The sequence below is a fragment of the Ammodytes marinus genome (assembly GCF_949987685.1).
Source record: "Ammodytes marinus genome assembly, chromosome: 16".
Taxonomy (NCBI): Eukaryota; Metazoa; Chordata; class Actinopteri; order Uranoscopiformes; family Ammodytidae; genus Ammodytes; species Ammodytes marinus.
In genome coordinates, this window is record NC_137220.1 from 23,421,969 (window position 1) to 23,438,423 (window position 16,455).

Sequence of the window (16,455 nt, forward strand, 5' to 3'; positions counted from 1 at the left end):
GCACTAAATTAAATGTACTTATGGATATTATAATTACTTTCTACAAAATCTGCTAGGAAATAAAACCCAAAGTTCTACACACTGCAGGTTTAAGCTAAGCGGGCTGTCAATGATGGCGACCATTTTGTACATGCAGTCTTCTGAGAGCTTCTAGTTAGCTTACCTTCAATGACTGCCAGTCCACACTGCTACATCCGGTTCAGGGTAGCATAATAAAGGTCCTGCCTGCTGTTAGGAAATAGGAATAAACTTGGAACAAAATGAATATGTCACTCTTTCTATCATACCAAAAACCAAAGATTCTTGTTCAGATTATTAATGATATGTATAGGTGTATCTGGGTTTTACACGGTGAGAACTAGAAAAAAAAATACTTTGTGAACAAAATGTGTTGCCAAGACAAAATGGCCTCATTGAAAAACCATAGCTTTTAGTGAGTTGATATGAATGCTCTTCTATTTATCTTATGAATTGTGAATTATATATTGTTGTTGCTTTTTTCTATTTACTTGTATATTGTATACTTATATATTGCAAGGCAAGGTAAGGCAAGGCAAGTTTATTTCTATAGCACAATTCAGACACAAGGCCATTCAAAGTACTCTACAGGGGCATGAAATACATCAAGACTAAAATACATCAAGTATAGAATAGACATTATGGACAAATATGAATAGAAATTAAACATTTACATAAAATAAAAATTACAGGTTAAAAAGGAAACAGAAAAGTCTTCAGAATTGATCTAAAAGAGCTGAGAGTTGGGAGTTTGTTCCAAAAATATGGAGCATAAAAACTGAAAGCTGCTTCTCCTTGTTTAGTCCTAACTCTAGGGACTGTTAAGTAGTGTCCCAGACGACCTGAGAGCTCTAGACGCTTCATAACGCATTAGCAGATCAAAAAAATTATTTTGGCCCTAAACCGGCATTCATTCTGTGAAAAACAAAGGAAGAATTTCATTGCATCACCGAGAACATGCTTCTTATTATGCATATGACAAGAAACACTTTGAATTGAATTGTAACAGATTGTGTTAAATGATATTGTCTCATATTGATCGCAGGCCCCTGAATTGAATCGAATCGCAGCACACTTGATATCTGCAAATATTGTATAATTTTCCAATTAATCGAATCGCAGCACACTTGATATCTGCAAATATTGTATCATTTTCCAATTAATCGATCCGGCAATTCAAACCTCTTTTAGAAAACTGTAACCCACATGTGCCACATTACAACAGCTTCTCACTCGGGTGGGTCCTTCTGTGTCTCACTCGTGTGGGTCTTTCTGTGTCTACTGAGGTGTGAGCTACAAATGAACCCTTTCCCACAAATGTCACAGTGGTGCGGCCTCTCCCCTGTGTGGGTCCTCGTGTGCTTGATCAGGGAGTCTTTCCTGAGAAATGTCTTCCCACAGAATGGACACTCAAAGTCTTTAATCCCTGTGTGTATTTTGGAATGCCAAAGTAGGCTTTTCCTGCCGGAAAACACCTTGCAACAAACCTTACAAACCACCTTTTTAGTTTGAGTTACCCCTTGTGATTTTTCACATTGTGATTGCATAACCTTCCCTGTCCATCTCATTGTATCCGTCTGCGACTCTTTTCTCTGCAGCCTCGCCTCATCACTGCCGTAGTTGTCGCTTTCGGCCGCAGAGAAGTCTGAAGCAAAGAGCCACTGTTCATTGTCGTCTGGTGTTACTGGCTGATCTCTCACTTCTTTCACAGATTCAGGAGAGTGAAGAACAACCTCCTGTGTTTGACCACCATCCACAGGTTCCTCCTCCGGCTCCTCTTTTATCTCTGAGCTGAAACTAAGCGAGCACTCATTCCCGTGGCTGTTTTCTGTATTTATAATGGTGTGAGAATGTCCTGGGGTTTGTGTTGAAGTCCCCTCTCCGGCCAGAGCAGCAGCACTGTTGGTCAACAAAGGTATTGTAGCTACAGGAGGAGATAGAAGCAGAAGTCACTCAATAGGCCACTTTATCTGTGTTCCAATACTTTTGCTCACCTAAAAATGTGGTTCTCCTTTAAAAATAATGCTATCTTCTAAGTTGTGTATCAGATCCAGGTGTAAATACATGGAAATGAAAGCTGAAATGTTGATCTCTTGTTTCTTATTCCTCTTTTGGTGTCAAACCCAAATGTTTCCTGTCTAAAGCATAAATAAAGGACTTGGCCTCACTTTTGGAGAGGACTGTTAGTTACCATGGAGATTTATCCTTACAAGGATACACATATTCTGTTGCCTGACTGGTTCAGTCAGCTGTCAATCAGATCGGTAATCAAGGTGTTTAACAGTTATTCCAATGTTGTGTGTATTGCTTAAAGGTGAAGTAAGCGGTTTATTTATGTTAATATAAGTGTTAAATCGCTCTTTATTCATACAGTGATCACTTTCATAATGTGCACGTTTCATAAAGCCGATTTCTCAGTCAGCTGCTCTGCATGTAATCGGCTAATAAACTTTTCGGGGATCCCGAAATTATTATCCAATCACGAGAGAACGCTACAAACCGACACCCGTCTCACTCATGGTCTCACTGCCGGTGCACGCCAGAGCGACAGATGGGTGAATGTTTATGCGCCTACAATGGCGGAGCAGGTAAAAATCCTTCCCAATGTCTGTTTTGATGGTTTTTATCATGTTTTTATCACACTTGTGGATCTGAGATCATGCTAGATAACTCGCTGCTTGAAGACCGCAGTGCATTAATGTGGTGACGTAGGGACGAGCGAGGGGACCGCTAACTGCAGTAACTAACATGAAGTTAGCTAAAAGAACCATTCCGCTTACAGCACCTTTAATTAAAGGACTACATTGTAATTCAGTTAAATAGCTCTACTTTTTATTTATTTAACCTCAACCATTTCTAATTACATTTTTTATAATTAGATTAAGATAAAATAATATAAATTATATTAGTTTATGTGATAGTCTGTTCATATTGCAGGTTATATTTATACAATTGATTATCGATGGCAGATGAAGTTACAAATGTGAGTTTAATAAAAGTGTAGTGTACTTATAACCATTTACAGGTGCATCTAAAACAAATTAATACAAATGAAAAAAAAAATTTCTGTAATTTAATTCCAAAAGTGAATATTCTAGATTTATTACACATGATGTGAAATTAATCTAGAATAAACATACGTTTCAGAATGTCGACATTTCTGTATTATAAATCCTTTTTTATTGGCGTTATATAATATTCTAATATTTTGAGATACTGGATTTTTTATTCCATGATCAATCAATCTTGCAAAGAAAAAAAAGGCCCGACATATTTCACTTTGTGAAATGAATCTGTGAAAGTTTCACCTTTTGAATGTACTTTCCATAATATTCAATTTTTTTAGATGCACCTGTAGACTGCTCACTGTCAACTATTTTATCATAAAAAAATGCAGGGGCATTAAGATCAATCGGTAGAGAATACATTCCCTCTATGAAATGAACAGCCCCCTCACTTAAGGTCTAAACTAGCAAGGCATTGTGGGAAAATGGGCCGTCTTTTCCATATTTTTTTGATATATATATATATATATATATATATATATATATATATATATAGGGGAGTGGCCTAAGTTGTGCATTTTGGAAGTTGTGCCACCCCTTGTTTCTAGAAAACCGTGGAAGAAATTGGAAATGTGACCACATATTTAAGAAGAGCCATCCATTCTTTGGCTAAAATGTGAAAGTGCACAATGATGTGAACAACTCATTTTGTGTTTATAAAATAGCCAGAATGCGAGAAACAGTGTCTTTGAAGCTCAAATTTTTAAGACCCCCAGACCCCCCTTTTTGATGTGAGCCCCACCTGTTTTTTACACCTAGAAACGCCACTGTCTGAATTACACTTTAGTGCAATATAGGCCTCAGGATGCAAGGCTAAATCTTCCAGGCTATTCCGAACCCTAACCTGTTTTGTGGAGCAGGGAGTCCGGGTCTAGACGCAGACCGTCACACACAGCCAGCGTGATGGTTCTCTCCACCTCTCCGAGGATCTCCTCCGCCGCCGCTAACAGCCGCTGATGGATGAAGGACCTCAACTGAAACATGGCGCTGTCCTGTCTGAGTGGCTGGAAATAACTAAGATCAAAAAAGTCAAATAGTTGGTTGAAATGACAGCGCTGCTCTATGTTCAAAGCCTTAATACTAACACCTTGACTTTAACATTACACATTTTCATTGTTTACTAAACTGATTTCACACTCAAATTATATGACAACAACATCTACATACCTTCTCTCCGCTTCTCTCGTTGAGTTGGCGCAGACTTAGCGACGAGCTGTGTACGTCATATAACGCGGACATTTCTTAAAGAGACAGTACAGGAATATAGGCCTCGTATTCACATTAACATAGGAGTTTGAACGGGTACAAAATGTATCTTGAACATAGTTTAAACGTATACTGGCTTATGTAAATCAGTATTTGGGGAATGTTCATTTAAAATAAAGACATCATTTCACCTTGGTTACAAATTATTTCAGGTACAGGCAGTCTTCTGACTGGGAGCTTCTAGTTAGCTTACCTTCAATACCGCCAGTCCACTATGATAGATCCGGTTCAGGGTATATTAGGCTACATTACATTTTATTTAACTGACACTTTTATCCAAAGCGACTTGCACGTAAGTGGGAGTAAATAAATAGGAATAAACTAGGAACAAAATGAATTTGTCACTCTTCCTATCTCACCAAAAACTAGACTCACGTTATAATGATATGTATCCCCATCATGATTTTCTAAACCATAGCTTTTAGTGATTTGATATGAATGCTCTTCTATTTAACTCATGAATTGTGAATTATATATTTATATATGCTTTTTTTCTAATTACTTGTATATTGTATACTTATATATTGCAAGGCAAGGTAAGGCAAGGCAAGTTTATTTCAATAGCACAATTCAGACACAAGGCCATTCAAAGTACTCTACAGGGGCATGAAATACATCAAGACTAAAATACATCAAGTATAGAATAGACATGATGGACAAATATGAATAGAAATTAAACATTTAAATAAAATAAAAATTACAGGTTAAAAAGGAAACAGAAAAGTCTTCAGAATTGATCTAAAAGAGCTGAGAGTTGCAGCAGACCTCAAGTTTTCTGGGAGTTTGTTCCAAAAATATGGAGCATAAAAACTGAAAGCTGCTTCTCCTTGTTTAGTCCTGACTCTAGGGACTGTTAAGTAGTGTCCCAGTCAGACGACCTGAGAGCTCTAGACGCTTCATAACGCATTAGCAGATCAAAAAATTCATTCTGTAGAAAACAAAGGGAGAATTTCATTGCATCACCGAGAACATGCTTCTTATTATGCATATGACAATAAACACTTTGAATTGAATTGTAACAGATTGTGTTAAATGATATTGTCTCATATTGATCGCAGGCCCCTGAATTGAATCGAATCGCAGCACACTTGATATAACACACCATTGTCTTTTATATGAAAAGGTTGGGTGGTCCTCCCTTAAAGAGAGACGTGACGCACATTGGCACATTTTTATTTACAAAGCCTTGACCGGGAAGCTTCCTCGTTATTTAACAGAAATGCTGCAAATTTCAGATGGGCTTTATCAGACCCGCTCCACTGACATGCTTTTAGCTTCAGTGCCCCTGACTCCTGGAACAACTTACAGCAACAAATTAAACTAAATAACTTCATATCCTTTAACCAATTTAAACAAACTATCTTAAATCTGCCAAACTCTACCTGTAACTGTTTTAATTAGGCTATATTGTACTTTCACCCATTTCATTTTAATTGCTGCCACTCTTCACCACTGTGTAAATGTTTAAATTGTTTTTCTCTTCACCTGTTGTTGTGTATTTGATGTATTTGCATTGAATATTGTTTATGTATTGTTGTTTTTCCTTTGAATTTGTTTGATCTCGACGTCATTGTAAATGAGGGTCACCCCTCAATTGGTCTCTCGAGGATAAATAAAAGTTAAATGAAAAAATAAATGAAATATCTGCAAACATTGTATCATTGTCCAATTAATCGATCCGGCGATTCAAACCTCTTGTAGAAAACTGTAAACCACATGTGCCACATTACAACAGCTACTCACTCGGGTGGGTTCTTCTGTGTCTACTGAGGTGTGAGCTACTAATGAACCCTTTCCCACAAATGTCACAGTGGTGCGGCCTCTCCCCTGTGTGGGTCCTTGTGTGCTTGATCAGGTAGTCTTTCCTGAGAAATGTCTTCCCACAGTATGGACACTCAAAGTCTTTAATCCCTGTGTGTATCTTGGAATGCCACCGTAGGCTTCTCCTGCCGGCGAACTCCTTGCAACAAACCTTACAAACCACCTTTTTTGTTTGAGTTACCCCTTTTGATTTTTCACATTGTGATTGCATAACCTTCCCTGTCCATCTCATTGTATCCGTCTGCGACTCTTTTCTCTGCAGCCTCGCCTCATCACTGCCGTAGTTGTCGCTTTCGGCCGCAGAGAAGTCTGAAGCAAAGAGCCACTGTTCATTGTCGTCTGGTGTTACTGGCTGATCTCTCACTTCTTTCACAGATTCAGGAGAGTGAAGAACAACCTCCTGTGTTTCACCACCATCCACAGGTTCCTCCTCCGGCTCCTCTTTTATCTCTGAGCTGAAACTAAGCGAGCACTCATTCCCGTGGCTGTTTTCTGTATTTATAATGGTGTGAGAAAGGCCTGGGGGCTCAGATGGGTCATGGTTAAACTCTTCTTTGATCGAGGTTTGTGTTGAAGTCTCCTCTCCGGCCAGAGCAGCAGCACTGTTGGTCAACGAAGGTAGTGTAGCTACAGGAAGAGATAGAAGCAGAAGTCACTCAATAGGCCACTTTGCCTGACAATTACTGGATGAAATCAACAGAGTATCTATCTACAACACTAAAGATCATCTTTAAAGTCATTTTAAGTAAAAGGACAGAAGGTTAAAACTGTACCTAGAGTGCTATGAATCCTGGCTGACTATAAGAGGCGGTGCTTAAAGCACTGGATATATCCGTCTCGCCCAGTTCGAGTAGCTCCAGACCTAAACCCTATAGAGCATGCATTGTACCTGCTAAAGAGGAGAGTGAAGGGAGTAACCCCCCAAAACAAACAACAACTGAAAGAGGCTGCGGTGAAAGCCTGGGCAAGCATCACTTTGGTGATGTCAATGGGTCACAGGCTTGATGCAGTTATTGCAAGCAAAGGATTTGCAAGAAAATATTAAGTCGTATGCACTTTCATTTTTTTTAAGTCTATCTGTTCCAATACTTGAGCTCACCTAAAAATGTGGTGTTCCTTTAAAAATAATGCTATCTTCTAAGTTGTGTATCAGATCCAGGTGTAAATACATGGAAATGAAAGCTGAAATGTTGATCTCTTGTTTCTTATTCCTCTTTTGGTGTCAAACCAAAATGTTTCCTGTCTAAAGCATAAATAAAGGAATTGGCCTCACTGTTCCAATACTTTTGGAGAGGACTGTTAGTTACCATGGAGATTTATCCTTACAAGGATACACGTATTCTGTTGCCTGACTGGTTCAGTCAGCTGTCAATCAGATCGGTAATCAAGGTGTTTAACAGTTATTCCAATGTTGTGTGTATTGCTTAATTTGTATTAGCCTGTTTTAAAGAACCACCTAAAGGACTACATTGTAATTTAGTTAAATAGCTCTACTTTTTATTTTTTTATAAATTAATTAAATTTTTTATAATTAGATTAAGATAAAATAATATAAATTATAATAGTTTATGTGATCGTCTGTTCATATTGCAGGTTATATTTATACAATTGATTATCGATGACAGATGAAGTTGCAAATGTGAGTTTAATAAATGTGTACTTATAACCATTTTCAGGTGCATCTAAAAAAAATGTAATACAAATGAAAAATTTATTTTTTTCTGAAATGTAATTCAAAAAGTGAAGCTTAAATATATTCTAGATTTATTACACATGAAGTGAAATTAATCTAGAATAAACATACTTTTCAGAATGTCGACATTTCTGTATTATGAATTATTTTTTTATTGGTGTTACATAATATTCTAATATTATATTCCTTTCCATTTCTACATCAGTAAATCTGTGTTCGATCTCAACTTCTGAAAGCTGTGGGCTGGCACTTAACAGATTTACTTACACCACCTGGCTTGACAAAGCTGCCCCTTTTCATCCTGGATTGGCGTTTTTGCAACTGACTGATCCAAAGTGCCCAGACTAGACTTTGTCAAGGTTGGCTTTATCAATCATCCTGGATATCTGAATGACACTTTAGTGCAATAGGCCTCAGGATGGAAGGCTAAATCTCCCAGGTTATTCCGAACACTAACCTGTTTTGTGGAGCAGGGAGTCCGGGTCTAGACGCAGACCGTCACACACAGCCAGCGTGATGGTTCTCTCCACCTCTCCGAGGATCTCCTCCGCCGCCGCTAACAGCCGCTGATGGATGAAGGACCTCAACTGCAACATGGCGCCGTCCTGTCTGAGTGGCTGGAAATAACTAAGATCAAAAAAGTCAAAGAGTTGGTTGAAATGACAGCGCTGCTCTATGTTCACAGCCTTAATACTAACACCTTAACTTTAACATTTTCATTGTTTACAAAACTGATTATTACACACTCAAATAAGACGACAACATCAACATACCTTCTCTCTGTTAGGTTGGCGCAGACTGAGCGACGAGCTGCATATACGTCATATAACACGGACATTTCTTAAAGAGACAGTACAGGAGAATAGGCCTCGTATTCACGTTAACGTTGGAGTTTGAACGAACGGTTACAAAATGTATCTTGAAAATAGTTTAAACGTATACTGGCTTATTTAAAAAAGTATTTGGGGAATTTTCAATTAAATTAAAGACATCATTTCACCTTGGTGATCTAGAGTCTATTCAATTATTTCAGGTTCAGGCAGTCTTCTGGGAGCTTCTAGTTCTTCATTACCATAGATATAATATACATATGTCTATGCTTCATTACAACCATAGACATAACAACCAATCCAGAATGCTACATCCGGTCCAGGGTATCAAAATAATGGTCCTGCCTGCTTTTAAAAGAAGGAATATTAGGCTACATTACATTTGATTTAACTGACACTTTTATCCAAAGCGACTTCCAGTCCAAAATGGAATAAACTAGGAACAAAATTAATGTGTCAATCTTCCTAACTCACCGAAAATGAAAATAGCTTGAAAAATAATCACAATTGTGTGTTTTGTGAGTCAGACACTGACACGTTGGAACTTTTATTTTTTGTTTGCAGATCTTTAAAAAAAAGTTTTTGGGAACATTTTCAAAAATTGATTTCTTAAAGAGACACTAGTCATCCAAATGAGGATTTGACGATTTTAAATTTGGAACAATAAAATGTGTGGCACATATGGGCAGCAACATCGCATCCAATCAAATTCATTGTTCAAGTCATATGAACATAAATAGTAAAGGGATTCTTTGAGAACAGTCTATCCATACTGTAACAGGTAGGCCTATGTAAGCAAAGGGCCCACCATAGCTAGCAGAGCCTATGCCTGTATTAACAGTGGATTTTTTTCAGGCACACAAGCGGTAACATATTTTGACAAGCATTCTCCAGAATCGCTGACTCCTCCTTTAACAGCGAGAAGAAGGGGAAAAAAACATCCCTTGTGAACACAATGCATAGCCAAGACAAAATGTCCTCCTTGGAACACTATCAGCTAAGTTTGGATCAGTGCAAAACTTCTGCTCCATTCTATATTTATGTGAACATTGCAACAAAGATCACAGACAGTAACACTTGCAAAGAGTGTTTAACATTTACATGACAGTTAATCTGAAGTAGGAACAACACAGGAGACGCTGCTTCACTTGGCTTACTACTATGTAACTTACCGAGGGCTCTGGGGGAAATCTGAAATTCCCCCTCAATTGCATTGCCTAAAATTCAAATTTAATACCTTCTTAAAATAAATAAAAATTGGGAGGGGATCTTAACAGTATTAATGGTATTAAGAAGGTCTTAAAAAGTCTTACCTTTGATTTGGAGAACCGTGGTGGTATTCTGATAGAGGAAACAAGGTATTCTCTAACAGTTAATAAACCATTAACCCCCAAAACATATTTATGTACCGGGGAAAAAAAGCTACTGGTAAAAATGTTAATTTCATACCCTTGTGTGTCACAGTTTTTCTTAAAAAATTAATTTGACAGGGCGCTCCTGGTTAGGGTGTCCCCCCCATGAGGCTCAGTCCTCACAGCAGACCCGGGTTAGAATCCAGCCCGGGTCATTCTCTGCATGTCATTCCCCTTTCTACCCCATTAAAACTCTTTCTCTGCACTGTCAATAAAGCCTTGAAAAGCCAAGAAATAATCTTTAAAACAAAACAACAATATACATTTGAAAGTAGAAGACTTCCCAGTACTTCCTAATGGAAGTGAAATATCTGAGCATTATGTACATTTAACGTCTGCTGCCACCTGCTGGCCAAACTGCAGAAGGAGAAATCTTTTTAGTGGAACAGTCATCTTCTGCTTCCAACTCTTAATGTGACTCCAAAAAGGCTTTTTACTGGCTCAGTCTAGTGCTATGACTTTTCCCCCGTGTGTTTCCTCATCATGTGAACTTTGAGGGTGGAGCTTTTACAGAACGCTTTCCCACAAATGTCACAGTGGTACGGCTTCTCCCCTGTGTGCGTCCTTGTGTGTTTGATCAGGTTTTGTTAAAAAAGAAATGTCTTCCCACAGTATTGACACTCAAAGTCTTCATTCCCTGTACCCCTTTCCAGAAACCTTACAAACCGGGTTTTTGGTTTGAGTTCCATCTGATTTACTGGCAAACTTCTTCTCGGACTCGGTCGTCCTCTTGTGGGCTTTCATGTGCTGTGTTAAATGATGGATGTAATGGAAATCCTGTCCACACACGGGACAAGCCCTGCTGTCTCTTTGATTTCTAGCAGAAGACTCTGTGTCGGGCAGCGGCGCCTGGACCTTCTCTTTCTCTTTTTCACTTTGTCTTTGCAGAACCTTTGCTTTCCATCTCCATTTATCTGTCTGTGACTCTTCTCTCTCCACCCACTCCTCATCACTGCCGTTGTCGTCGCTCTTGGCAGCAGAGAAGTCTGAAGAAAAGAGCCACTGTTCATTGTAGTCTGGTGACTCGGTTGTCGGTGTTGGTCGGGGTCATCAATAGGCCTATGTTCCCACAGCCTGTTGGTCCCACCACAGCCCTATGCTTTCCTGAAATTGGCGATTATGTTCAGGCATCACAGCTCGGTGGTTAGGGTAAGGTAAGAGGAGAGGTTAGAAAAGGGAGACACACCCAATCTCACACACAGAAATACGCTACTATTTGGTTAAAAATGTAGGACCAACGGCCTCAACCCAGACCCGCCATCAGTGACTCTGGGTCGGCAACACTTCATTCAGAACTCCCCGCTGGTTCACAACCTACAGTCACGGGCTAAGTGCATCGAACATTCTTCGAGCAGGGTTAAACGTTTAACTCTGCCCACATTTGAGCAAAATTTAAGCTCCTCCTCGATCTGCGAGCTGCAGTCAGGGGTTACTCCCAAATTCTGGGCCCCTATACAAGAAGTCCTGATGGGCCCCCTGAGAGATGGTTTTACAATACAATGTGTAAACGCAATGTTTGTCTTCAGTCCAAGACGTATTAGTGACTGGTGTGGTTCCTGTCTGAGCCAGATAACTCCACAATATTTATATTAATGGTGCTGTAAGCTGAATGGTTCTTTTAGCTAACTTCCTGTCAGTTACTGCAGTTAGCAGTCCCCTCGCTCGTCCCTACGTCACCACATTAATGCACTGCGGTCTTCAAGCAGCAAGTTATCTAGCATCATCTCAGATCCATAAGTGTGATAAAACATGATAAAAACCATCAAAACAGACATTGGGAAGGACTTTTACCTGCTCCGCCATTGTAGGCGCATAAACATTCACCCATCTGTTGCTCTGGCGTGCACCGGCAGTGAGACCATGAGTGAGACGGGTGTCGGTTTGTAGCGTTCTCTCTTGTGATTGGATATTAATTTCGGGATCCCCCGAAAAGTTTATTTGCGGAATACATGCAGAGCAGCTTACTGAGAGATCGGCTTCATGAAACCCGCACATTATGTAAGTGATCACTGTATGAATAAAGAGCGATTTAATGAATCATTTTAAGGTTATTTGTACAGAAACACACTCCCTGGTCTAACCATAAACACAAACAAAAGTGTTTCTCACAGGAATTTGTGAGACTGTGGTGGGGACTGTGGAATGCTCCCCCGGAGAGATTTTTTGTCCTTTTAAAGAGATCCTATTATACTACTTTTCTGGTCTTCATTTCTTGTTAAAAACTGCTATAGAGCAACCTGACACGAATCACATCACAAAAAACTATGTAGATTTTCGGGACACTCTTCCTCTTACCCTAGCGAGCACAGCAGTCTCTCTCTACACACTGCTTTGAGCTTCTCCGCCCCTCCCCCCCTGCTGCAAACCCCACTCCGTTGTGATTGGTTACCTTCCTTCCAGCGGCGGGAAATTTTCAGGAAGGTGGGGGCATGCAGCCGGAGCTTGCCTGAGCGGCAGCATTACCATGCATGGAAACATGACAGAAACAACCCGAGCGTGACAGAAACAATCCGGAAATTTGAACGAGTTCGGCTCGACCGGCTGCCATAGTGTTTAGTGCTCTGCATAGCCACCCCAGACGGTCAGCAGGGAATACGTCGAAATGCATGTACGTAATCATTTGATACTCTAGTATGGTTAAACATGACTATAAATCATTATAACAACGTTTATAGGTCATAAAAGTCGAAAAGTATCATAGGTCCTCTTTAAAGTAAAATTCACCAATCTGATGCACTTTGAGATGAAAACTAAGGCTAAATCAAGCAAAGTGTCCTATGTGAGGTATTTAGTACTATTTTCTGGAATAATTTGGAGACAGAATTACCAAAAAGCAGAGAGAAAAAATTTACATGTTTAAAAATTCCAGTTAGCTTCAGGAATTTTTTTAATAATCCCTTATACCGAAGCTCCTTCTCTCTATAAAGTCTTTGTTTATTTCTTTTTTAATGGCTTAATATAAGCCCCTGATCTCTGTACGCCCCCCAAAAACTAGACTCACGTTATGATTATTAATGATATTTATCCCTTTCATGATTTTCTTAAAAAATCAAAATCAAAATAGCTTAAAAAATAATCATAGTTGTGTGTTTTGCGAGTCAGACACTGAAACTTTGGAAGACTTTTTGTTTGCATTTTTTAAATTTTTTTGTGAAATTTCAAAATTGGATTTCTGAAGAAAAAAAAACAGTCATCCAAATTTGATGATTTTAAATTTGGAACAATACAAATTGTGGCGCATATGTATTAATAAAAAAAGATAGCTCCCATCCAAAATTCTAGAATGGGTAAGAAAACTGTTAGGACCAACTGAAGGATAACGCTGGTGTAAATACTATAGCCAGGAAAAGATCTCTATTTTTACGCTGAAAATGTAATTTGTGTGAGCTAGTTGTTGAATCATTTTCGAATATCCGTTTAGTTGCGACAATCTATTCAATAATTTAAGGTACACACAGGCTTCTGAGAGCTTCTAGTTAGCTTACCTTAAAGCTGGGGTATGTGATTTTTGATTGGTCTAAGTTAACATGAGCTGTACACTTTGACCAATCAGAGCGAGGCTCCGATTCTCTGTTCTTATTGGCTGTTGGGACTGTCCATTCACTTTGGCACGACGCTGTTGTGTAGAGCGAGTCAGGGAAGGACCATAGGGGAGGGACCAAAGAGAACAAGTGGAGCGGTTGAGGTATTTGGATTCGAATCTCTATCCGAACTGCCATTTTCTCCCCAAATCCTCCACCCCAGCTTTAATTACCGCCAGTCCACACTGCTACATCCGGTTCAAGGTATCAAAATAAAGGTCCTGCACACAGTTTAAAGAGGAAGCATAGATAAATACGAAGAGGAAGTAAGCAAAAACTAGGAATAAAATGTATACGTCACTCTTCCTATCTCACCGAAAACCAAAGATTATTAATGATATCTATCCCTGTCATGATTTTCTTAAAAAAAAAGGAAAATAGCATAAAAAATAATCATAATTGTGCGTTTCGTTATTCAGACACTGAAACTTTTTGGAATCATTTTCAAAATTGGATATCTGAAAAAGACACTGAGTCCTCCAATTTATAATTTCACAATATATAATTTGGAACAATAATGCCGGACAAAAAAACAAAACAAATGATGTATAAAAGTCTCATTCTAAAGGCCCAAAAATGTACCCGCATAAACAGATTTACTTTTTCAAAACCAATATTTATAGTTTTCAAAAATGAACTGTTTGTCCACAACTATAAAGTCCCGCTAGCTAGCCAAGAAAAACACTTACAAATGTGTGTTCATTACCACTGCCATAAACAAATTATATAAAAAGTAATAGAGGCACACCCACATAAACACTATGCCAATTTGCACACACATATGTAGCGGGGCACAGAATGAAAACCAACAGGCTCAGTCTGGTGCTACACATTTATTGTTGTTTTCTGCAAAATGCAAGAAAATGGACTTATTATTGACAATTGCTACACAGCATTCTTCAGTCGTACTCTTATTCAGGAAATCTCTTCATCTGACGTAAATGAAAATAATAACAAAATAACAATCAAAAGTATCTGAAATAATGGATACACTTCCTAATTATCCAATATATAAACAAAATAGCCAAATAGTATTTAAAGTGTTAATGACCTGAATTAAATCTAAATATTACAGTGGACCTTCTCATATCAATGCACATTCTCGTATTGCCCACATAACCAATAGGACACAATGGTGAAATGCCACACAGATAATCTAACAGTACAACACCAGTTTCTTAATGAACCTACATAAACGGCCATAATCGATAAACAACACACAGAATATGAATATGAGCAGCGGGCTCCCTCGCAAGGGCTCATTGTCAAGTTATCTGTCCCGCGCTTACATACTTCTATCCTAACATGGCGGCCGCGCTATTACATTAGCTGCTAACTGGCTAATCAACGTGGTGATGCGGTGAGCCGCTCACAAACAGTTTATAACTTAACACAGTGTTATCCCCGTACAGTGCAAACATTCTCTTCACTACCCGTTCTAACCTAACATCACCAGCTTACCTGCAAAATGCAAGAAAATGGACTTATTATTGACAATTGCTACACAGCATTCTTCAGTCGTACTCTTATTCAGGAAATCTCTTCATCTGACGTAATCACGCGAGATTTCCACCCTATGACTTCCAGCAACTATGCTGCTCATGTAGCGCACCTGCCATCTACTGGCTATTTACGGGTATTACATCTTTAAAATTACACTGCCAAATATAAACACTGTACACTGTATTTGGACCAAAATAATTACTCTTTCCATAAACACATAGGAAACATAAGGTAAACATATAAACTCCCTCTTAACGTACATTGAATTAAAGACATACTCAGTTTAATGAGCGTCAACAGGCTTATTGCGCCACACTCTCCCCCTGAATTTTAAATGTCTCTGGACATTTTGTCACTTAAGAGTGTTTTACTTCACACACATATTGACTTTTCTTACTGAATGTTCGTGGTATTCCTCAGCACTTCATATTTGACAATAATTACTAATGTAATCCAAAATGTAACTTTATGATAGTGCCCATTTTTCAGAGAACGTTCCCATTAGGTTATACCACCCATTTCCAGTTACAGTAAACCTTAAATCTATTCAGATTAACAATCAAGTGTAACAGAACTCCAATTTCGGCCACAGTTCTTTTAGTCTGTTACCAGTCCCTTTGATTTACAATATAAATTCAATATGTTGTCACGGGATTATCTACCCCATAGCCCATTTTTCTCCAACGGTTCATTGTATTTCTCAATGTCCTTTTCACATTCTTTTCAAGTGTCTTTATGCAGTGTGACCCGACCCTTTACCTCAATCTCTGGCACTGTCCCAGGGTCGCCACAGTCTTCTGCAGGCTGGAGACATACTCACTTGCAGATTCTCGACAGCGACATCCACCAGTGTTGTTTTACCCAGGACTCCATAGGTCAACCTCTTTGGTGGCCGTCTCTCCCGTTGCCAGTAGTTAACAGGCGGGGGATCAGAATCATCACCCTCTGATGCTGCTTCATCCGATGACCCTTGTAGGCTCTCTCCAGGCTCAACCGCGTTGTCGTCATCTGCTCCAGGAATGATGTCCATTACGTCTGCCTCTCTTTCCTCTTGTTCATGCTCTCTCTCTTGTATTTCCAGGTCTGGAACGAATGAAGTTCTCTGACTTTGTTGTTGGTGGCGTGGAAATCTGCATACCAGCTCGCCGTCGTCACTGCTTTCACTGTCTGACTTCTCCACTTGCCTGCTTGTGTGATGTTTCCTCGTTCTTGTTTGTGTCGGGTTTCTCTTTTTGTCCTGTTTTGAGCCTGTTTCAGGTTTGTCTA

The 16,455-nt window shown here is 39.1% G+C and overlaps 2 protein-coding genes across 2 annotated transcripts; both read right to left on the minus strand.

Moving 5' to 3' along the window:
* Nucleotides 1-557: 557 nt before the first annotated feature.
* LOC307263378 (uncharacterized protein) lies at nucleotides 558-4,269 on the minus strand. The gene is made up of 3 exons (XM_080044526.1): nucleotides 4,251-4,269; nucleotides 3,928-4,097; nucleotides 558-1,942 (listed from the first exon to the last, which is right to left on the minus strand). The coding sequence occupies exons 2-3, from the start codon at nucleotides 4,064-4,066 to the stop codon at nucleotides 1,248-1,250; spliced, it is 834 nt and encodes a 277-aa protein (XP_079900652.1). The 5' UTR covers nucleotides 4,067-4,097; nucleotides 4,251-4,269; the 3' UTR covers nucleotides 558-1,247.
* Nucleotides 4,270-5,009: 740 nt separating this feature from the next.
* Nucleotides 5,010-8,649, minus strand: LOC307263377 (uncharacterized protein). The gene is made up of 3 exons (XM_080044525.1): nucleotides 8,637-8,649; nucleotides 8,321-8,490; nucleotides 5,010-6,797 (listed from the first exon to the last, which is right to left on the minus strand). Exons 2-3 carry the CDS (start codon nucleotides 8,457-8,459, stop codon nucleotides 6,085-6,087), a joined length of 852 nt encoding a protein of 283 aa, XP_079900651.1. The 5' UTR covers nucleotides 8,460-8,490; nucleotides 8,637-8,649; the 3' UTR covers nucleotides 5,010-6,084.
* Nucleotides 8,650-16,455: the final 7,806 nt, after the last annotated feature.